Source organism: Dipodomys merriami, unplaced genomic scaffold (assembly GCF_024711535.1).
Source record: "Dipodomys merriami isolate MVZ:Mamm:240054 unplaced genomic scaffold, mDipMer1.0.p SCAF_2, whole genome shotgun sequence".
NCBI lineage: Eukaryota > Metazoa > Chordata > Mammalia > Rodentia > Heteromyidae > Dipodomys > Dipodomys merriami.
In genome coordinates, this window is record NW_027203381.1 from 46455805 (window position 1) to 46478410 (window position 22606).

Sequence of the window (22606 nt, forward strand, 5' to 3'; positions counted from 1 at the left end):
TTTACTGATTTCTTCAGGTTGCTATTTGTCACAAATCTCGTCATTCTTTTTTTTTTTAATTTAATTTTATTTTATTTGTGAACATACTGTACTTGTTATCTACTTAAAGTTTTCTGCACTATCCTGTGTGACTTATTCTCTAAAGTATTTGGGGTTTTTTTTTCTTTACAAATCTCAAAGGTAAACAAAGTTGCAAAGATGACTTGCCTCATGTTTAGCAGCTCATTATAGGGGCATGAGGCATGTACACACACACACACACACACACACACACACACACACACACAAGTTATGACCACCTTTAGTCCCTAACTTTTGCAATTCACTATCCAGTTTTCTTCCAGTAGTACTATCATCAATCCTAATTTTTATTTCAATATCCTGATTCCCAAATCTACAACTCCAGTCTAGGACTTGGAAATCAATCTCAGACATTCATCAAGTTTTTGACATGATGGTTAAAAAGTAATAATGCTCTGGATTTTTAATAGATGTGTGGTTCATCCTCTCAACAATTGACCACTTAGGCATAGTTACGAAGCAAAAGTTACAATGACTGGATAGCCTATTCTGAAGCCCAACTTAGTATCTTATTTCTGTCTTTGGCCCATGAATTAGTTTTGCTGGAAGGCTCTGGGCAATGGGGAAGCATTAAGGATAAAGATCTTTCATTGTGGTTGAAGTTGCTCTTCCTCTGCTGTGTGAATGAAACCAGAAAGTGAGGCAGCATGGCATACTTCCTGGTTCTCATGGTTTTCAGACTCTAGAAAAAGCATTTCATTCAACCCTCAACTCCAGGGCTTTTCCTCTCAAACAGCTTTTTAGAACTGTAATTTCTAATTTTCTTCCAAATGATTAGGGGAATGTAGCTAAACAATTATACATCTCAACCATCACGTAAACCAGTTTAATTAACATTTGTCAGGCTCGTCATATTTATACAATCGTTAGATTAGTTTCTAAAACTATGTTGCATCAAGTGTTGCCACACATCAAATTAGATTATTTTTCTTCATGGCTCTAATCAGGCCTGAAGTGTTTTTATCCTTTTCATATCATTGTATTTATTTTTACTATGATATGATACTTCTGCTGAAGGTGATTCATACTAGCCAGATGCTCTATTCTATTTATTTGTATGTGTTATGTTGAATTGCCTTTGACTCAATTAAGTTGGCATTTTTAGGCAGTTAAAGCATCATTAAATTTCCTTTTCATTCATGTAATAATAAAAGGAGTGGTGGAAAGCATTCACCACGGTGTCTCTGATGTAATCAGAATATACGTACAGAGAGAGGGAAGTGTCCACTGTCCAGCACCCTTGGGATTTGGAGAATGAAGAGGTTGCAAACATGCATACTGATTGTGTCTTGACTTTTTGGAGCATTTATTTCAAGAAGATGTCAATCAATGTATTCTCCATGGGAGAAAATACAAAAATTGAGAAGCAAACTGTTGCTGAACTACTAGATATATGCCCAAATTACATTTAAGTTTATTATTATCATCATAATTTTAATACATTCATTTTTTTTCTAGAGTAGTAATCTAGATCATGGCTCACAGATCAACAAATGTTTACAGGCATGACGCTGAAATGAAACCAGGAATACAAATGAAAGAGACTGTACAACCAAATAAGCTTGCATTCCAGTAGTATCTAGTGCTACAAACACATGGAGTTGTGTGGTTACATAAGCCAAAGGATTAGCATTTAGGTCACCAAATTAATTTTGTGAATGTTCTTTGCTCTTTGTCAAGATTCCCTTTGCTTCCTGACACCATGTACCTTGCCAAATTAACTTCAACACTTTACCAGGATTTCTGAATTTGAAACCTCTTATCAGCAAGCATCGCTATGAAAGATTCATTAGGAGCGCTGATTGTAAAACTTCAGTTGATAACATCTATTGAATCTTATCTGGAAATGGAAAGTTATTTTTGCAGAAGTCTCACATTCATGGGTTGGAATAAACAGTAAGCATAGTTTATATTTTTGCCTTGACTGTGCACTAAATTGATTTTGAAAAAATCAAGTATTGATATGGAAAATTCAAAAAAATGTAATTCTTTTTTTACTTTAATAGAATATTTGAATGGGAAGGTAACTTTATTTGACTTACATCTATTGCATTTATACCATATTATTCTGGCCAAACATGTTTGGGGTGACTATCCTCATGTGACTAGTATTCTAAAACCCAAAGGCCTTAGTTTCCAGTTTACAAAGAACAATCCTCTATAACTTACATGAGTACAATAGAAATGGAGTCTTGCTATTAACAAAAATAGATTATTTTTGCTCTGATATAAACGATGCTGTAAATTGATGTAGCAATATGTAGAAATACATTCAGTTTTCATGTCTAGAGTCAGAAAAAAATGACCTGCAGTCTGATAGAGGAGTCCCCAAGTTTATGCACCTCCAATCTTCACAGTACCTGGACAAACACAGTGTTTCTAGCCACCCCGAACACTGTCAACTGATCAATTCTTCACCCAATTTTATCTTATTGTTTATACATCTTGGAAAATGATTTCCAGAATTTCAAATGGTAAAATAAATGGCAATTTTAAAGCAATATATAATTCAACAAAAACTGTCCTTGTTCATAAAGACAATCCTGTAGGAATAGGGCTTGCTTGGTCTAGGTACTGACACTGCTCAGTTAAGGAGTCCTGCTAATCAAGTCTGTTGCAAATAGTACATATGCAATGAATGCAACACTGGGAATATGCTTTTGCTATTTACCTATATCTATAGGTAAAGAGATGTACAGCTTTGAAGTTTTCCCCACAAAATGACTACTTGGGTCTATTCTTCTGGAAATATGGGGGAAAAGCAAAGGTAAGCCATTCTATGAAAATCTAGGGTATTACATTTGTTTTGCCTCTGCTATTGCTTATGGTGATTTTCTTTCCTCCCCGTCTGCTGATTCTATTTTCCATTTTTCTGTGCATGGCTGACCTTTTCTTCCCTTCTCAGGGCTTAGATGGAAGGCCCACATGACTCTCTTGCAAGGGTTACAGTACATGGAAATTTCTGGTTAATGTGACTGTCTCAAAATGAACCTCTGCAGGTAAATGTGGTCAGAAGGGGGGGGGCTTACAGATCATTCTATCCTCTGACCCTAATTAATCACATACTTACATGATTCATCATACATAAGCAGCATAGAATAGATCTTGAAATGATCTGAGGACAATTTGTGTATTTTAACAAAAGGTCAGCAGTGTGGGCTATAGTTGCTTACAGATGTGATATTTTCTTTAAGTTATATCTCTACAAAATTAAGTAATAGTGTCATTATGCCAACAAGGCAAAAAAATGACACTAGGCCTACATGAAACTAGTTTATTGCCTCAATTGACATAATACCCTGATGAGTAATCACTATCTTTAGATTTTGATTTGTTGAAAGCTTAGGCATAGTTCAAAGATAACTGACTTTCTCAACTCAAGAGGAATTATTTTAAACATTATCATATGTTCAGTATTTGCTAATACCAAGTGGGTTCATGTCAATAATATAATGTTATGGTCAATTTCTTGTATATTGAAAAATGTACAAGTTAACTTCTAGCCATGCATTTGCTGAAAGGATATTTCCTTTTTTCTTTTTCTTTTTTTTTTTTTTTTGTCAGTGGTGGGGCCTGAACTCTGGGCCTGGGCACTGTCCCTCAGCTCTTCAGCTCAAGGCTAGCACTCTACCACTTGAGCCATAGCACAGTTCCAGCTTTTTTTGCTTTTGTGGTGCTGAGGAATTGAACCGGGGGCCTCATGCATGCAAGGCAAGCACTCTACCACTGAGCCACTTTCCCAGCCCCTGAAAGGATATTTCTTAAGAAACAAAAGCTACTCTACCTTTATTTTCTTTGTAAAACTCTTGTCTTCATACTGAACTATCTATAAGCAAGTGCTCTTTAATGAGGTACACGTATATGTAGAGACACTAGCCTGAATATCTTTCTTTGAATTTTCTACAGGACCTTTTTTTTTTCCTGCCACCTTTGGCCTGACCCCTGGCTTCTTCCTTGCTCTTGAGAGCCAGTTTCCATGCCCTTTCTGGGACTTATCACAGGTGGGACCATAGTACAGATTATGGACAGAGGCACATCTTTATTACATTCTCAGTGCAAGCTTTTCCAGCGATTTGAGGTTACCTTGGTGCTGCATTAACCAAATGTTCTGTTGATGGCAAGCCGGGTTGTATCTCAGCTGGCATCATTAAAGGGCTAAGAGCAGAGCTCACTTAATATATTATCAGATTGTGGATGGTCTCCAGGACCTTTGCTGCTAGGTAAAGGTTAGAGCAGGCTACACAGAACCACTAGTGTGGCTCAAGGTCCATGGACTCAATGCTTTTTTTTTTTAAACATCAGACAGAGGGCACAGAGCCAATAAGGAGGTGTCAATCAGTCTGGAGAGGAGCAGATCGTTGTGGACTGGGGATGGACTCCCCGAGTTGTGGTTGCTTAGTAGAAAAAAATATAACTTCAATATCCACTTAATGAAACTCATTCCTTTCTTGTAGAAAGAAACCCCAGAGGTGATTTCCCTAGAAAGGAAAAAAAAAAAAGTCTTAGAATATTTTTGAGTTAGTCATTCAAAAGTATACTCTAAATATCTAAATTTTATTCCTGTGATATTTAGCCTTGCCCTAGAAAAAGTAAAAGATTACCCATATCTATCAAAAACAAAGTCCATAAATATCATTCCTATTCTTTATTTGACAAGAATGAAGGATATCACCACCTTAAACTGCAGGTTTCAATACAAGATCTTACTTATTAATTACATGACTATGAAATATTTTTGAATGTGTGTAAAATTATTCTGCTAATCAAAATGCTTAGTTTTTACTCATTTTATATGGGGGGAGGCTTTTTTCCATCATGTTCTCTAGCTCCATAAACAATGTCTCCAATCAATCACAGCTGCCTCTTTAAAAGAAACACACAATGTTGGAAGAGAAACAGCATAGAAAGTACTTTGTCTAGACAACTTCATAGCTCAATAGAATTTCTGATCTGTACTATGGGACTTTGTGATACACAAGAACTGAGATCTCAGGTAAATGGTGGCCTTTCTGATGAGATCAGCTTCAATCAAATGGGAAAAAATAAGCACATTTGGGCTCTTGTTCACATTAAATATCATCATGATCATATACCATAAAAACATTTATCTAGTTTTTGTTGGTTCTGTATTCGGGCAAGGGTCAGATATCTGAACTTGTCCTCAGTGTTTAAGTCCTATTTTTGCTGACATACCTAAGTTATTAAGATTTTTCAGTACTGTAAAGTTATGATTGTCCCTTAGCAAATTTAGACTACTAATTACTTTTCTCAATTTTGCCTTATTAAGAGTGTTAACATTCACTGAACATTTTTGTGTGCCAGGAATTGTTCTAAATCCTTTAAGTACATTTTGTTTATTTGGGGATTATTTGAATGGTTATTCCTGAATCAAATGCTACTTATTACTTATTTCTATTTAATAGATGTAGAACCCCTGCAATGTTGTTTCACCCTTTTAAGTGACATTTGGAACCATTCTGCTATGGTGTCTTACATAGTAGGTTTTTAAGACTAAATTTATTCTGTTAGCAAAAAGTAAATCCAACCAAGTGCTGATGGTTCACACTTGTAATACTGGTTACTCAGGAGCCTGAGCATTGAGGATCTGGACAAATCCATCAGACTCTCTGATAAACCAGCAAAATGCTGAAAGTGGATGAGTGGCTCAAGGTAGAGCACCAGTCTTAACCAAAAAAAAAAAAAAAAGCTAAACAAGAGCACAAGACCCTGAGTCCAATTCCCCAAAACTGCACACACAAAAAAGAAAGTCCATTTAAGTTTTTCCTACTTGAAAAAAAAAAACTAGTAAAGCTACTAACATTATGTGTCAAGTCTAATAAGAGCATTTTATTGATTCACTTAATCTTCACTTTTGTGATGAATACACCACTGTTAATCCTGCTGTATGGAAGGAAGAACTGAATACAGAAAGGCTAAGTGGTTTGCCTATAGTCACACAGCTAGGACTTCTTAGAAATTCAAGAGAGACAGAGAGAGAAAAAATCTCTTGACTGTTATCGTAATTATGTCTGCATACTCTTCCTTGCCACTGCTGTTTGCACCTGAACAAATTGGTCCATCTTTCTAAGTCATACCAACCCTGTTTATAAAAGGTGGGGTAGTCCCAGGATCCATAATCCATGAGGTCCCTTTAAATACTCCAATTGACTAGTACCCAAGCCCCGGCAAAGTATCTTAGTAAGAGATCCACTTAGGCCAATCCAAAGCCTAAAACACCAACTTTATCTCCAACTATGATCCTAAACATTTCTCTGTTTGTCTCTGTGGATGTCTTTGGAAAGGGATCTGGACTACAGATGCTAAAGAGGTAGAAAGTGTTCTGGTGTTATCCATTTCCTCTCAGCCTCTGAAACCCTGTCCAGATAATCTTCACAGTGCTGTGCAAATCCTGGCACCACCCTTTTCTCTGCACTTGCTGTGTGCCCAGGGCAAGTGGTGCATTCCTCAGTATCTTTCTCAATAAAGTGGGGATAATAATAGAACTACTTCAATTGAGCTTTGTGTGGGTTAATTGAGATGATATTATGAAGCTGGTAGAACAGAACTAAACCTAAAGTAAATAGCATGAACTATGCAGAAGACTTCTGCTCCTCCTTATGAATAGCAAATTACTACAATCTCAACTGCACTCAGTTCCCTTGTTGCCTGAGGAAACCTCTGAGTTCTCCCAACATTGGGGGGCAAATAATTGAGCTCACCCTTGGTGTCATCTTGAGAAAAGAAAATCTAAGTTGTCCAATGGTTAATATAGACACAGCATGAAACTGAACAACATGGGGTATGTTACTATAACTAGGTAGCAGTATCACTAAGAATAATCAGTTGTTCAGGCAGATTTTTTTTAAGTTTGTAAAGAAAATGTATTATTGTGCCCATCCCTCTGTTGATAAGCTAAGAGATAATGACTTACTAAATGTCATGAAAGTACATTTTGGGGGACAGTATTATAGAACATCAGGACCATTTTTTCCTCTTAAATAGCACAGTCTTTCATTATAGAAATTATTTCAACATTTAAGGCAATGAAAAGGGAAATATAGGGAAATTTGACTCTTGTTTTGTGCAGTATGATAACACCATTGAGAGCTTTTAATGCTACCTGGAGATCTTGATTGATACTCTTATTAGTGCAAATTCATTTTATACCATGGAAGCACTTCCTAAATCAATCCTGAGTCTTAAAGCGTGTTATTACAACACAACCAGTCAGGGAATGTTAGAATTTTAAGACACCAAGGGAAGTTTATGACAGCAAGGGAAGTTTATGAAGTACGTTTACTCTTTGCTAAGTTATGTGTACAAATAGGATATGATTGGATGCAGGATAGAAGCAATACCCTGAAAAAGTAAAGCTTGTCAAGCTAAAAGAGATAACAGAGATTACATCATCCACCAGAAGCCCAGAGGGATTAAGTGATTTGTCTGAGGTTGTGTTGGTGATGAGTGGATGGTCCACATTTCAGTGAAGGAAGGCCCATTCTTTTGCAGCAGGCATTCAAACAGTATATTACAATGGCAATACCAGTAAAGAATTTCAATAGACATACTTGCTGCATGCAAAGGATGGACCAATGAACTAGATTAACCTACTAGACTCAAAAAACAGCTTTGTTTCCCATTCCATTCTCTGTTCCATTCCTCTCCCAGCTACAAGAAGGATACTTTGTTATCTCCACTTTACAGATCAGTTCTGGGGAAACTCATTCTCTGTGACATGATAAACTCTTCATAGTTAGCGAGTTCCAGGGATGGGGACCACTCAGTCCTGCCTCTGGACTTTTCCTGTGGACTGGCTACTTCCCTCCTGGACATCAACAGGACCACATTTTTCCCGCTGGAAAAAATCCATATTTTAATCTGTGAGGATGGTCTAAGCTTTGTGAAGCACTACTCACTGGCCAAGAGAAAGCAAAACCATTCTCAGGATTCCCAGGCCAAAGCAAAGGTACCATTTACTTCATATTTAAATGTATCTAAAAGAGAAATTCCTAGATCTTAAGTACTATGCTACACTTTGAAGTTAAAAATCTCCTGCAAGTTGATGGATGTGCTCCTACTTCGGGGGAGAGGCCACTAAAGTCATAGAACCAATGTCACAGCAAAACATCTCAGATTTGCCAATCTGTGACATGACCACGGTGTTTTGGAAACATTCATTCCCAGGCAAAATGAGGAGATGTTATATTTAACTGTTTGGAAACGTGTTTTATTACAAAAAATATATATAGTAATGCTATTTTTCCAATACAAGTGTGATAATACTCAATAAAGCATGGTGTACTTGATATTATGAACTTAGGAATAGAACCGTCTGTCCAGTTCCTGGCCCCTCCAGTCTCTACAACACACTCTTGGTAGCAAAATGCAAATATTACAAAAAAATAAAGAGGCCTTTGGACAGTTGCATGAGCAGTTGGGATGAGGGCCAGAAAAGCCCTCTTTCCTCAATTCCTCATGCTTTTGGCTTTGACTTTACTTGTAGCACTTTTCCAAAGGAATTGAGACAAACCCTTCTCTGCCCCTCAAAGGGAGGGAGATTAAAAAACAAGGAAAAGAAAAAAAAAAAAGCTTGTCACTCACAAGCAGCTAGGGACAAAACCAGGGCCAGAGTTACAGGGGCTTGGGGTTGGGGGGAGGGGAGTTAGGGAAATCAGGGGTCAAAAGAAACTGGGGTAAAGTGCACAGTTACTGTCAAAAATATATTATCATTTTTTCATTCTAAGAAAATTAAGAGAATTTGATCTAATGAACTAGATTGCTGACCTTTTAATACAATTGGTTTTCATGGAACATACAATCACCATCGGACATTAAAAAAAAAGACTAGTTTGCTTAAAAAAAATTTGCTTGGAGTTATCTACAGGAATCTTGTGGGCACAATTCAAGCATCACATTCTTCAGCTCTTTGGCTATTGAATGGTTTCCTCAGATCAGTCAGCAGAGACGGACTGGAATAGTTTCCTGCCATCTTCGCTCTCCTTCCCCTACACGCCAGTGCTGTTCTCCAGTTCCCGGTCTTCCACCCCTTCGGCAGGAGACCTGGAAACCAGGAAGAGTTTCTCCTTGTTTGTAAACTGCCTCTGCACGCCCTGAGGTTGCTGGGCCTCGGGTGACTCTGGGCTGGGACCCTCCGAGGAGCTCTGCTCGGGGCCGGACGAGGGGGTGGCCCCACCGTCCGGTCTATTACTGACTCCGGCTTCCACCACCGACTCCACCGAGGTGTCGGCCTCCCGCAGCGGGGTGTAGCCCTTATTGCGGCCGCAGGACGGCTCCTCCGACCTCGAGCTCCGCGAGTCCCGCCGGGCGCGAGGCGAGTCCTCCGAGGGTAGGGGGGACGCGGGGCCGGCGGCCTTGTCCGGAGGAGGACTGGAGTCCCGGGCCGCCCGGCTGGAGGAGGGTGGGGGCTCCGGCGAGGGCGGCGCTCGGTAGTCCGGGAGCCCGCTGGTGCTGCGCCGCCGCCAGGTCGCCTTCCCGCCGGTCCTGGGCAGGCGTCCGCCCTGCCCCCTGGCGGTGCGCCCCGGCGCCGCGCCCTCCGCGGGCTCCCCCAGCTCGCCCGCCGCCCAGCGCGCGCCGCCCTCGGCGCCTCGGAGCTCTGTCAAGCTCAGGTCCAGCTCGCCCTGCGGGATCTCCCGGGATCCGCGTTCCCCGGGCGGCCGATGCCAGCTGCAGCTCGCCCCTTGCGCGTCCCCGTCGCGGTCCCCCTGGAAGGGCGCCAGCGCCAAGGCGCTCATCGAGGAGCCCACCAGGGAGCTGGCGGTGCTCTGGCGCCCCCAGCTCTCGGGCGGGCTGCCGGGCGCCGGGCTGCTGCTGCCGCTGGCGGCTTTGGTGCGGGTGGCGGAGGCCGCAGCCACTGCGGCGATCGCGGTCCGGCGACGGCTGGCCAAGCAGGAGCGCTCGCGGTAGATGCTGTAGACGGCCTCGGCCAGGCTCGGGGGCTCCCGCGGGCAGCCGGGGGACGAGTCTAGGTCTGGGGGGGACGCCGTGCCCCGGGCTCCGCTGCTGCCGCCGCCTACCGCCCCGGGGTGGGGCCAGGAGCCCCGGGCCAGCAGCGCTGCCGCCCCGAAGGCGTCCCCGGAGCCCGCGCAGCTGCCGGGCTTCAGCTCCAGCCCCCGAGACTGCACGTAGCTGAGGAAGCCATTGAGCGGCGCCGCCCCGGGGGTGGCCGAGGCCGGCGCCGAGGACGAGGAGGAGGCGGCGGCCGCGGCCGCGGCGGCGGCGGCCGCCAGGTCTTTGGCGCGGAGGCTGTGCACGTCGATGACGGTGGAGTAGAGGTCCCGCAAGTTGATGACCTTCGTCTTCTTGTCCCGGTTTTCGTGGAGCACGGCGTTGGCGCAGATGAAGAGGAAGATGCCGATGCCCATGATGAGCGGCCCGAAGACCTTGAGCTTGTCCGAGTGCAGATAACCCGAGAAGATGCGGAAGAAGAAGCCCACCGACGTGGCGGGGGACGAGGAAGAGGAGGAAGAGGCGGCCGAGCGCGCCGGAGGGGTGCTCTGGGATACACCCGTGGAACTGGAGTTGACGCCCTCTGGGGTCCCCGGGTGACCCCTGGACGGGGTGCTGCCGTTACTAGCCGCGGTCTGGACGCGCAGGCCGCTGCCCGCAGGGGGCGGCTGCTGTTTGGCGCCCTCCCTGTGGGCCCCGTTGGCCTTGGGCCAATAGCCCACCACCGCCATGGCGATGCCCACCAGCAGCACGAGGATCCCGCAGAGTGCGATGAGCCCGGAGATGGAGCACAGCTTCAGTTTGCCCTTCACCACCACCACGTCGTTCTTGCGTCTTCTCTTGGCTTTCCTCTTGCGCTTGGGGACCTGGCTGGGGGGCCGGAGGGGATCCTGCTTCCGGGCGGAAATCCTCAGCAGGCCGCCTGTGGCGATCATGGCGACCTGGAGGAGAGGAGCAGGGTTGGCCCCTGGGACAGGGGTGGAGGCCGAGGCTTGTTCTGGGGGGGCGCCAGCTGACCACCAGCTTGCTCAGTCACCTCCTCCTGCTACAAAGCAGAGGAGACAATCAGAGGGCTGCAGCAACACTCCACATGCCACTATTACCAGATTCCCAGTTCCCACTCCGTGTGTGTCCCTGCCTCACCCCGGGGGCCAGCCAGCCCAAGGGCCTTGTACAGAGACCAGGGAGGGCTGAGTTAGGGATCAAGGGAAGGAAATGTTTCAATAACTGGTCTGTGGAGATGAAACATTGTGAGAGAAGCCTTTTTGCCCTTCCCCTCTCCCACAGGCCACACTGGCTATCTCCAGACATTGTTCATTTCAAACCCTCCTGGCTGGCAGCCAGTGGAGTTCTGATTATTAGTAAAAACTCAGGGTTTAGGAAATGGAAGTCGTGGTGGAGAACTTTTCTGGCAAGAGCTTTTCTTTCCCTTTGACCCATGGAGAGGCCATGGGGAGTCAGGTCTCTAAGGAGACACATCTGACAAAGTGGAGAGAAGAGTCACTAACAGTCCTGAAAGTTATTATTGTATCAAGATAAAAGGAATTCATTTCGCTAGGGAAAATGAAAGGCCATGTATACTGTCAGGAAGATGTCTTATTTACCTCAGATAATTGATCAGAGTTCATTGCTAAGAAAACGCCAGAAATATGTCAACATTCTGGCTACAAAAAAAATCCCTTCACAAAGTTGTCTCTCATCTATTCTGGTTCCTCCAGCTAACTAAAGACTCTCAGCCTTCACATTTCCACTGCAACATCTGGACAGCTTCTTGGGGTGGAATATTTAGTTTTAGGTAACTGTTATATAACTGAGCTCTTCCTTCTGGCCTTCGCTCCTCCCACAGAGGAGCTCCCTTAAAGGTATCTTGTGCTTCCCTCGGGGAATTTGAGAAGTCTCCTGGCATCTCCAAGAGAAAGATCTTTCTATCATGTGGGGAAATTATAATCTTAAAAAAAGGCCCAGTCTGCAATAATAGTTTTCTGGTCCCTCATTAATGAGCCAGCAGCACCCCCATGGAATCTCAGTATTCAAATAAGTAGACAATAAAAGTGAGTAAAGCAGGCTGCAAGAAGGATGGTTTTCCAGGATGACACCTCCCCCAGCAAAAGCTGATGTCTCCTCCTTTACTTCTGAGGTGGTTTTAGGGAAAGGGTGGTGGCAACCATCAATGGACTCTCCTTGAGAAGTTTATTAGGTGGTTTGTAATACAGACTGGATAGGTAAATTCACATGCCTATTTGTGGTTGCTGTTAGCTCCTTAAAATTCCAGTCCTGCTGGATCTTCAGAGTAAAACACTTTCTGTTCCACTGGGTGTGTTCCCTTCTGTAATAGAGATGCTAAAATTAAGGGTATGCATGAATCGGAAAGAGATGTAGGTATTACTTACGGGCCAGTTGGTATTTTATCCTTTCTGAGAAAAGTCATGTTTTGGAATAAATTACCCTTTGAAAATGTGGGGTTACTTAGGTAGAATTTTGTTTTTAATTGGTGCTTGGGTGCAAAGCTTTGGCCCTTGGTTCTTTTCATGTTATAATATAAGCAGAATATAAGTAGGATATAAGCAGGATCTTTCTCCATGTGGGCAAGTAAATGGTAATGAGCTCTTTACAAGCAAATCGGTGTCCCTTTGGAACTTAGTTGGGGCTCCATAAAAAGAGAACCACTAGGTAGGTTAGGGAGAGGTTAATGGAGAGACTACATCTCTAAATCTTTACATTTTTTTTTAGAGGAGCTACAGCTGTAAGGGTAAATACACTGGAGGGGAGGGAGGAGAGAAGACTGACTTACTGTCTATCCTAACCTCTAAATAATCACATTGATTATGTAGATTATTACTGAAGCATAGAGAACCGCTGTTGTATGTGAACCCTAGATTCCAGCATCTTCAACAATCTGAAAATCTGTGTTATTTACGCGAGGATTTAAGAACCAGACATTTTAGAGGCAAATCCACCTTGCGTGTACAGGGAGGATCTCCCTGAGAAGAAGGTCTTGGGTTTCCTTGGGCATCAGCAAGGTGCACCAGAGTGCCGGACGCCTAGGGGAAGGTAGCACCCACTTGTATTTCTCCTCCGAAAGGCAACTTTGGCTCTTCCAGAACACAAGGGAGGTTGGAATGGATTTCAACAATCTCTTTAAAATTAGTTTAATAGCTAGTAATTAGCTCCCTGTTTTATTATTCCTTCAGCTCTGTGGAAAGCTGAACTCCTTTTCAACCAGTCACCATCTGGCTTGAGATCTTCTCAAACAAAGGTCGGGCACCACCACGGAAAGCCACCTTTGAGCCTTTCCTTTAGACCTCTGGAAAGCAAGGAAACTTCGCAGCAGAGGTGGGCCTCCCTGGCCACTGCCTGCCTGCCTGCCAGCCAAGGTGCTGGGTCTTCCTGTGATTAAGGAGTGGGGGATGGGGAAGCCAAGGAGGGATGTCTAAAAATACAACTGCTCGGGAGAGAGAGTCAAGTTCTCGGCTCGTGATGGATGGAGCCCCACTTGGCGCCTAGGGGCTCAGAGTCTGGGGCTGCATGCGCCATACTGTGCCCCCCGGCGCCCCCGCGCCCCCGGCTCCCCAGCCGGGGTCCGCGACCCCAGCCCCTCACCGGCAGGGCGGCGCGCCCCTGGCTCCTGACTCGGGTCTGTTCCCCCTAGCTGAAGTCACATGAGTGCCGCAGCTGCGAGGCCGCCCGCGGAGAAGGGCGGCGGGAGCCCACGGAGGGCCATTCCCAACTCGCTCTCCTGGGCAGCGCGGCCCCGGGTGGCCCTCCCCAGGAGAGCATCTCGCCCTGGGGTTCGGGGACTTCGAAGCAGAAGGGCTGGGGAGGGGCGCTCAGGGGGCTGGAGGGTGACAGAATTGTTCAAAATGGCAGCACGACAGAAGCAAACAAGGTCCCCTCACTTACCCTGGGAGACCGGAGCAGCTCCGGGCTGGTGAACGGGCGCTTGGGCGACACAAAGGAAGCATGGAGAAACTTTTCAGCCCGAGCCGACGGCAGGGCGCAGGGACAGCGCCTCGGGGCCCTGCACGCGAGCGCGGCTCAGCTGCCCAGCGGGGGCGATCGTCCACCCCCGGCTCGCAGCCCCCTCGGGCGCTGTGGCGGGAGCCATTTCCAAGAGTTTCCAAGAAGTGTCAGGTCCTCGGCATCTTGCATGCCGCCCCGGAGTCCTTCTCCCCCTCCGGCGCTCCTCCTCCAGCTCCTCCCCGGCGGCTCCTCCCGCCGCGCTCCTCGCCGGCCCCCGGGTGGCCGCGCGCTCCCCTATGATCCCCGGCCTCGAGCCTCTTTTGTGTGTGGCTGCGGCGCGCCGGGCTCCGCCGGGTGGAGTTGAGCCCGCGGCGGCGGCTTGGGGCGGCCGGACTAGCTAGCAGCTGTTGCTAAGAGACCGGAGCCATGACACAGGGAAATTGCGGCAGGATGGCAATCGGTACCCGGCCCCGATTCTGTTCTCAGGAGCGCACCCGCCCTCCGGCCCGCACCCCCAGCCTCCTCCTCCCTCTCTTCCCTCCCCCGCCACGCTGTCCCTCCACCCCCCACCCCGTCTACTTCCTCCCCCGTCGGCCAGTCCCTTCTCAAGCCCCGCGTCTCCCCAAACAGAGATGTGAAGGGGGGTGGCAGCGGGCGCGCGCGGGTGCAGGTGCAGCGCAGGTCAGGTGCCGGGCGCTTATCTTCGCGGTCAGCTTTGTTCTTTTCTTCTCAACTACTTGTCTGAGCAGCGGAGCAAAGAAGATCCAAAGAAAGGGCCTTCCCCTCTCTGGGGAGTCCCCTGATCTGTGCCCTAGAGGCGCTTTCCTGCGCGCCAGGGGTAGTGTCTCTGTTTCTCCCTCTCCTCCTGCGCCCCTCCCTCTCCTCCGCCCCCTCCACTCTGCTTTCCTGCCTCAACTCTAGGACAAGACTCCCCCCCCCGGGATGTTTCCCACTCCCACTTGGGAGTTTGTGGTGTGGACTCCCAGCGAGCACAGTAAGTTGTCCCCGGAGAACTCGGGCCCCCGCCGAGCTGCGCGCGCTGCCACGCTCACTTTTGCCAGCCTTGGTCTGAGGCCGCCGCGCTCCAGCCCGGCGCAGCTTTGTGATTTGGGGATCACCGCGGCTTCCCCTCCCCCGCCCCTCAATCTACTCCGACCGACAGCTGCGGTGATTCGAATTTGCTCTTCCTTGGGCAGCCCCAGTCATTCCTACCCAGTGCGGTAATGAGCTAGAATTAAAAGGAGAACTCTAATTCTCTAGGATCAGGGTTAGAATCAAAGAGAGGAGGTGCGGGTAGGGAGGATGTCCAAACTCCCTACGTCATTTGGAGAGAGAGAGAGAGAGAGAGAGAGAGAGAGAGAGAGAGAGAGAGAGAGAGAGAGAGAGACAGAGACAGAGACAGAGACAGAGACAGAGACAGAGAGACAGAGAGACAGAGAGACAGAGACAGAGAGAGAGAGACAGAGAGAGAGAGACAGAGAGAGAGAGAGAGAGAGAGAGAGAGAGAGAGAGAGAGAGAGAGAGAGAGAGAGAGATTCTGTTTCCTAGCTCATCCCTCTCCTCTCAAATATAAAGATGACAGGGAAAAGAATTTCCAAGTGGAATTTCCCCACAGAGTATTAAAAAAAGTAAGACCGATTTCAATTATCTATTGAAATTAGATGCTCAGGATTTGGGAAGATAGGAACGAAGGGAAGAACAGATGAAGCAAGATCTGGGTGAAATTAAGTATCCAGACAGATATTTTGGTGGTGCGTGTTGGATTCTGAGTTTTGCTGTTTCGGAGTGTACAAAACCCACACTGGAAGATCCAGAGATCCAGTCCCAAGGTTATTCTCAATGTATACCGAAAGAATTTGTATTTAAAGCTGAAGCGTATACTTTTCAAAAAAGAACAATAAAGACCAAAATTTACAAGTGCAGTTATATAAGGGTGGATAATGAATGGTGTATTGACTAAGGAGATGGTAGGAATGGACGGAGAGGGGGGAAATGTGTGCTAAAACTAACTTTGCACCTGCCTATTTGAAAGGTGACCCAAGTCACCTTTTCAGCAAATAATGACTGTGAATTATGAGCTGAGTGTTGAGGACCCACCCCTTTCCACCTGGTTTTTTCTGCTCAGACCCATAAGATCAGGAAACAAGTCATAATAAAAGGAAAGTTTTATGTCTCACTCTGGAATGTTTCCTTTTAGGGGAATCACTGCAAAGGAGAACTCACTCAGGAGGTCTAGCTGTTTTCTAAAGCCTTTCTGGCCCTGAACTTCCAGATTTCTTGAATCCTGATAATAATCTGGTGTTTTGTTCAAATGAGCCTCCAAAGCTGGCTGACAAAGGTTATAGCCACCAATGCAGTTTTCTGTTCGCTGGATTATATAAACAGGAACATCAAAGCACTGATGTTATGACTTTTGGTGGACTAAGTCATTAATAGTTTCAAATTTCTGCACAAGTTATGACCATTACTTGCACATTTCATTTGCACATTTGAGGGATTTGAGGTGGAAAAAAAAGAATCTTTTCTAGACTCCTTCTAGATTCCAAGACAAATAGGTCTTGGAATATAGCCTACTTTTTTCTTATGTTGATGACTAACAAAATTTATGTTTTATGATTTAAAGGCTGCCTTCCAAACTAATTTTCTTGTCTTTTGAACTGTTTTATGTATCATTTGATGGTTTTCTTTGTTTTATCTCTACCCATTAGAGGAAATCAAAGAGATACATCTGTTTCCAATGAAGTCCTTTACTCCCTTCGCAATATGCTATCATCTGGGGCTTTTCAAATCGCATGTGTAGTTTTGGAGAAACAGAGGTCCCCTAGGCCCTTGTGGAGTTGTTTCCCTTCCCATTTCACAGGCCCTTTCAGATTGCATTACTTCTGCCATTGTGAGACATTACTTCCATCCTGCAGAGGACTGAAGGACAAAAGCCACCTAATTATAATAATTCATTGCTGTCCCCAGATCTCTGAGCTCTACACAACATTTTGAACATGTAGCAGAGATGATCATGAGGGAAGGCTTTGGGGAAAAGAAAAGGCAACAGGAAACTATAAACTTAGTTTTACTTGGGTTAAACTCTCATTTGCAATCTTCTATTGACTTTTTCTCCCTGTATGTTTGCCTGTGCTGGGGCTTCATTAAATTCTGGGCCTTGGGCTCTTGATCCATACCTCCACTTTTGGCTTTCTGCTGGTTAATTGAAGATAAGAGTCTCATGGATTTTTCTGCCCAGTTTTGCTTCAAACTTTGATTTTCAGGTTTCAGCCTCTTGAGTAGCTAGGATTAGAGGCATGAGCCACCAGTACCGGGCTCCTTCCATTGATTTTTTTTTTAACGAATGCACATATATCTGGTTCCATAATTCTCAGTTCATTTACTTGTCATTCTGTTAGCTGGCTGTCTGGGCATCCCAGGTTCATTCTGGCCCCTTCTTGTCTTCTGGATTCTCTACTGATACCAGTAGCTCAGCCACTGTCACCTGCCTCCCCTGCTTGCCCCCTGTACCTCTCAGAGATAGATGGGCAGCAGAAACAAGGTTGCTTTAATAAGTTCTGAGACCCAGGTACTCTATTTAGATAAGTTACTAAATTGCCATCTTGCCTGCCTCAGTTTCCCCATCTACAATGAGATCATGACAATCATACTGATCTCATTGCATCATTGGGATAAGGTTTAAATGAGTTTTGTCCATATAACACAGTGCCTAGCACATTTGAAACACAACACTCATTAAACTTAGCTAACTTCTTAACAGTTCTAACATCTCCCAGCCTGACAACCCCACTCCCCTGTTCCTTTTACATCCACTAGGATATACGTGGAACCCAAAATTCACTTCATTTTGAGGAAATGGGGTTTCAGGATCAACCATTATGAGTGAACTATCTCTGTCCACATGACAGAGACCCCAAGACTACTTGAGCAAAGCCTGCTGTTCAGGATGGAGACACATTCTCCATTACTGCTTTGCTCATTTGCAATTTACTCTTCGGATCCTATTTACTCTAGGAGGCAGATTTCAAATTCCTGTCACTCATAGATTTCAAACTCATATCACTAGTCAAATTAGATTGCAAAAATACTAGCAAAGAGGACATGCCTTAGACCCAGCACCTGATGACTTCACAGAACACATGCTTGAGCCTCTGGATGGCAGCTCTAATGAGAAGGAAATCACCCATCCAGTCAGAGAATAGGACCCAAACCCTCTCATTTCTTTTACCCCTTCAGTCTCTTCATGACCTTTCAAATTAAAAAATTACAATGACAAGCTGGACATAGCAGCATATGCCTGTAATCTCAGCATTCAGAAAGAGGAGACAGGAATAATTCAAGGCCAGTCTAGGCTATATAATAGGACCTTGTCTCAACAGACTCAACCAATCAACAACAACAAATAAACAGCAACAAAATAAAACAGTACATTGGACACATAGCCAGAGCCACTAGGTTAACACATAAAAAATATTGCCCAGGATGTATTTCCACTAAAAAGCTATTTCTTATCTGAAATTCAAATTTAACTGGGAATCCTGTCTTATATCTATAGGTCAGCCACAATGCTCCCCTGGTAGCTTCACTATTTCTCAGGTTGTAGATAAACAAAAGAGCCATACAAGACAGAAAACATGAAGTACAACAATGGATTAAAACCTCATTAGATTTCTTTGGGGACAAAATATCAGAGAAAGAAAACACAGAACAAAACCTGGATGGAGTAATAGAGCTGCTAAGTCCCAGGACAGCATTTGCATGCCCCAGCCCTATTGGGCCCTGGGGCTTCCAGTAGTTAAAGGTTGCATGATTTGCGTTTCCAGCCTATCCCCAAAGAAAACCACTGCACTGAGGGACAGCTGCTTGCCTCAGCTTGCAATCCCCAGGGCCCACAAGTGAACCTTTGAAGAGTTCACTTTCAAGAACTTCAGTCTGGAAACCAAAGCTAAATCTCATGCTGCGCAAGGTCACAAGGAAGCCCAAAGCTGACTGTTGTGCATCTGAGATGGAATCGAGAAGTTGAAGTCAGAACACTTCCACCAGCAAGACCAAACAAGGTTAAAGAACTAATGTAAAATCAAAGCACTCTCCCTAGCACACATTGCATGAGATTTTCTACATTCATTCCAGATAAATGGCACATGGCAATGGCAGCTTTTACTTCCATCTCCAGTCCCGTCCCTTCTTCTTATTACAAATAACCATGCTCCCAATTGGAGACCTCCCACAGGGTGTTTTTTCTTTAACAAGTAGGTTCATTTTTGTGCATTCAATTTTTCCCCAATAGCCTGAATTTTCTACCATTTTCCATGTACACCATCAAAGCTGGATTCGGTGCCTTGTGAAATAATTGAGGTCTGAGATGAGAAACTAGTGTCTGTTGGCAGACCTGAAAGCAGATCAAAGCTGAGCTTGCAGTGAGGGCTTCCCCAGAGCAAGAGCCAAGAAGATATCCCCAGATGAATTTGCCCTAGGTTCTCAAAATATATGCCAAATGTGCACCCTTATGTTCATATTATTTTGACTGATTTACAGCATTATGGATAGAAAGCTTGTTTTTCTAAGACTTAAAGGTACCGTGCATGTTTGCTCTTGATAACTGAAATACACTGTGATATAAGTTGCTGTGGGTCTGTATTCAGCAGCAAAGTAGGACAGATGAAGAATTAGTTCTCAAAAGTAAAGAATCAGAAGATCAGGTAGGCACTGGTGGCTCCTACCTGTAATCCCAGCTACTCAGGAGGATGAGATTTGAGGATTAGATTTCAAAGCCAGCCCAGGGAGGAATGTCCAGAAGACTTTTATCTTCTATTAAGCACTGGGGGAAAAAAAGCTGGAAGTGGAGCTGTGGCTTAAGTGGTAGAGAGCTAGCCTTGAGCAAAGAAAATCTCAAGGACAGTGCCTAGGCCCTGAGTTCAAATCTCAGGACCAGGACCAGTACCAGAAAAAGAGAGGGGGTAGAGGGGGGGGCGGGGGAGAAGCATAAGATCCTCAGATTATTACTTGACTGACAAATCTTTGATTCATCTGATAAGCAGTTTCTTATGTGCCTCTTATGTGCTTTGCAATGTGACTCTTGGCTTATTATTCATCCCTACCTTACTCAAGACATACTCACAGAACACCTACTATGTTTTAATTTCACTCTCATACCCCAGGGTTGGAGTGGGGAGCAATGTCGCTCTGAGGTTCAAGAACCTTAGAAACAGCTAATGAATAAGTAAATTAAGAAATGGGAAATTTTCAAATGTTGGCAAATGTAAGTTCTGGTACTGGGTGAAGGGTGGAGTCAGAAAATAAGTTTATGACTAAGTACTTAGGGAAAGCTTCACCACGCTGTGACATCCCCCCGTGAATGGAAAGCTGGAAATGGGCCAACTATTTGAAAGTGTTCCTGGGACAAGAAAATAATGACAAGACATGGTGTTGTAGAATCTAATTAAGCGCATTCAAAAAGTAATTAATGACCAAGACAAGGTGAGGGCAAAAAAAAAAATCTCTAAAATGCTTCAGAACTTTAGAATAAAGGAGATCATTGGGGACCTCTCTGCCCAGGGTTAGTGGAGGCAGTGAGGATGCAGAGGAATTGTTTATAGAGCACTCTTTACCTGTTGGGCACTGCCTTTGGTGCTGGAGATAGGATGGAAGGTGAGGGTCCCTAAGACATTGGAGTCAGATGAGACAAGCAAAGGCTCTTTAACAAATGCATTTCCGTCTGTTCAGGCTTCCTGATATCAAGGGTCATCTTCACATTTTCGGAGCCCACACCCCATAGAGAAATGATGCTTTGAAGAAGGCTGTGGATTCGTTATGTCTCCCACTCACATAGTGTGGAATTAAAAGTGACTCTCTCGTACCCTCACCATGCCTGGGGAGCCTATTCATGAATTAGTTACTAAACATGTAACCATGGAATCCTAACATTCAAGGTTCAAGATCAAGGAGTGAATTCATGAGGAATTAAATTTCACATTCAAAAGGATGTCACTAAATGTTTTTTTTATTATGTGTATCTTTGGAGATGAGTACTTCTAAAATTCATTTGTATTCTTTGGGAGTACAGAGAGTGATAGAAAAAAATTATCACTTCAAAATTACCATCACAAAGCATATGTAGGTCTATGCATGAAACAATAACTGTTTATACCCAAAGGATTTTATCAGAGTCATAAAAGGTACTATAAATGATTGAGCCCAATGTAATTCTTGTGTATGTATATACATATATACACATATGTATACATATATATGTATATATTCATATATATATACATATATATATATATATATTCCTTTTTTCCCTGACAGGAAAAAGCTCACATTTCTCATAGTAACTTTTGTTTCAAATTTCTATGAAATCTTACTGACGACTATCTAAGCTGGTTTCTTCACACTGAAGAAGATTGAAGTGTCATTATATGGGAAAAGCATCATAAATATTTCTTTTATAGAGAAGAAGATGCCAACACCACTTCTTGACAAAGTAAAATAATGCACAGTTTTTATGGAGTTATCTTATATAGGTAAACAAAATGCATACAAATCAGAGATGATAAAATATTCCTGACACATTACTTTCCCAACTCTTTCCCCTCAAGGATCTGGTTTGACTATGGAAAGGTTTATAGAGAGAGCTACATATTTATGCAAGGTGGACCAGGGTTTAATATATTCACCTCACAAAGTGCTCAGATTTCCAGTGACACAGATTTCCTTCAAATTCTTCTCAATCACTTATAATTTGTAACTTTGATGAAATTAATATTAATACCATGATTGTAAAATGATACTTTCTGGAAACATATACCAATCAGTGTTAGAGCTCTACTAATTTTTTTGTGAAGGAAATGATGTTTTTCCCTTTATAGAAATAAACGTCTGCATGATAGGGACTAAGCACCCACAATCTAAGAAGGAGAACTAAGCAAAGTCCTAATTTGCAACAGTTCCTTAAGATCTTCCTTACAAGAATGTAGACCTTGTTTATTGCAGAGTGTGAGAGCTCAGAAGGCATGTAGCTTCCATTATATTGACAGTTAAAAGAATGTGCTGGCAACTTGTCAAAATGAAGTTGCAGGTGAGAACTGCTGACTAGGCTGAGGTCAAGGAGCAATGTGTCTCCACTACTCTGAGGAAGTTACATGATGTGACTCTAAGACTGCAGCAAATGGAACTGGCTCAATGACTTTTTGCTCCTATATATGGAGACATGTCAGCTATTCTGTCTCTAAGCAAGCCAGGTTCTAAACCATGTCAAAATGATGGCTTTTGACTAGAAAACCGGAAGTGGCACTGTGGCTCAAGTGGTAGTGCGCTCACCTTGAGCTGAAGAGCACAGGGACAACGCCCAAACCCAGAGTTCGAGTCCCATGACTGACAAAACAAAGATGGCTTTTGAACCGTTTTTTTTTTTTTTCCTGGGTGATCTGTTTATCTTTTTGGTGAGATGGAGAGTTGAAAATGTCCTATGTACATAAAGGATGTAGAAAGTCAAACTAGATAATTTGATTTCTTCTGGTTTTGCAGCCATAAAAACTCCAAGGGTATATTGCATAACCTCTTAGGCCTAATACATATTAATGCATCATTTAAATGATGC

At 44.2% G+C, this 22606-nt stretch overlaps 1 protein-coding gene across 2 annotated transcripts; it reads right to left on the bottom strand.

The window, feature by feature from the left end:
• Window positions 1-1376: 1376 nt before the first annotated feature.
• Tmem200c (transmembrane protein 200C) lies at window positions 1377-14208 on the bottom strand. Of its 2 annotated transcripts, XR_011373512.1 has the most exons (3): window positions 13948-14208; window positions 8866-11092; window positions 1377-4559 (listed from the first exon to the last, which is right to left on the bottom strand). XR_011373512.1 is itself a non-coding variant. In XM_070029544.1 (2 exons), the coding sequence occupies exon 2, from the start codon at window positions 10980-10982 to the stop codon at window positions 9087-9089; it is 1896 nt and encodes a 631-aa protein (XP_069885645.1). In that variant the 5' UTR covers window positions 10983-11092; window positions 13948-14208; the 3' UTR covers window positions 8335-9086. The 2 variants fall into 2 exon arrangements, 1 of the variants encoding a protein (XP_069885645.1); XM_070029544.1 differs by lacking the exon at window positions 1377-4559 and having other exon boundaries at window positions 8335-11092.
• Between the last annotated feature and the right edge of the window lie 8398 nt (window positions 14209-22606).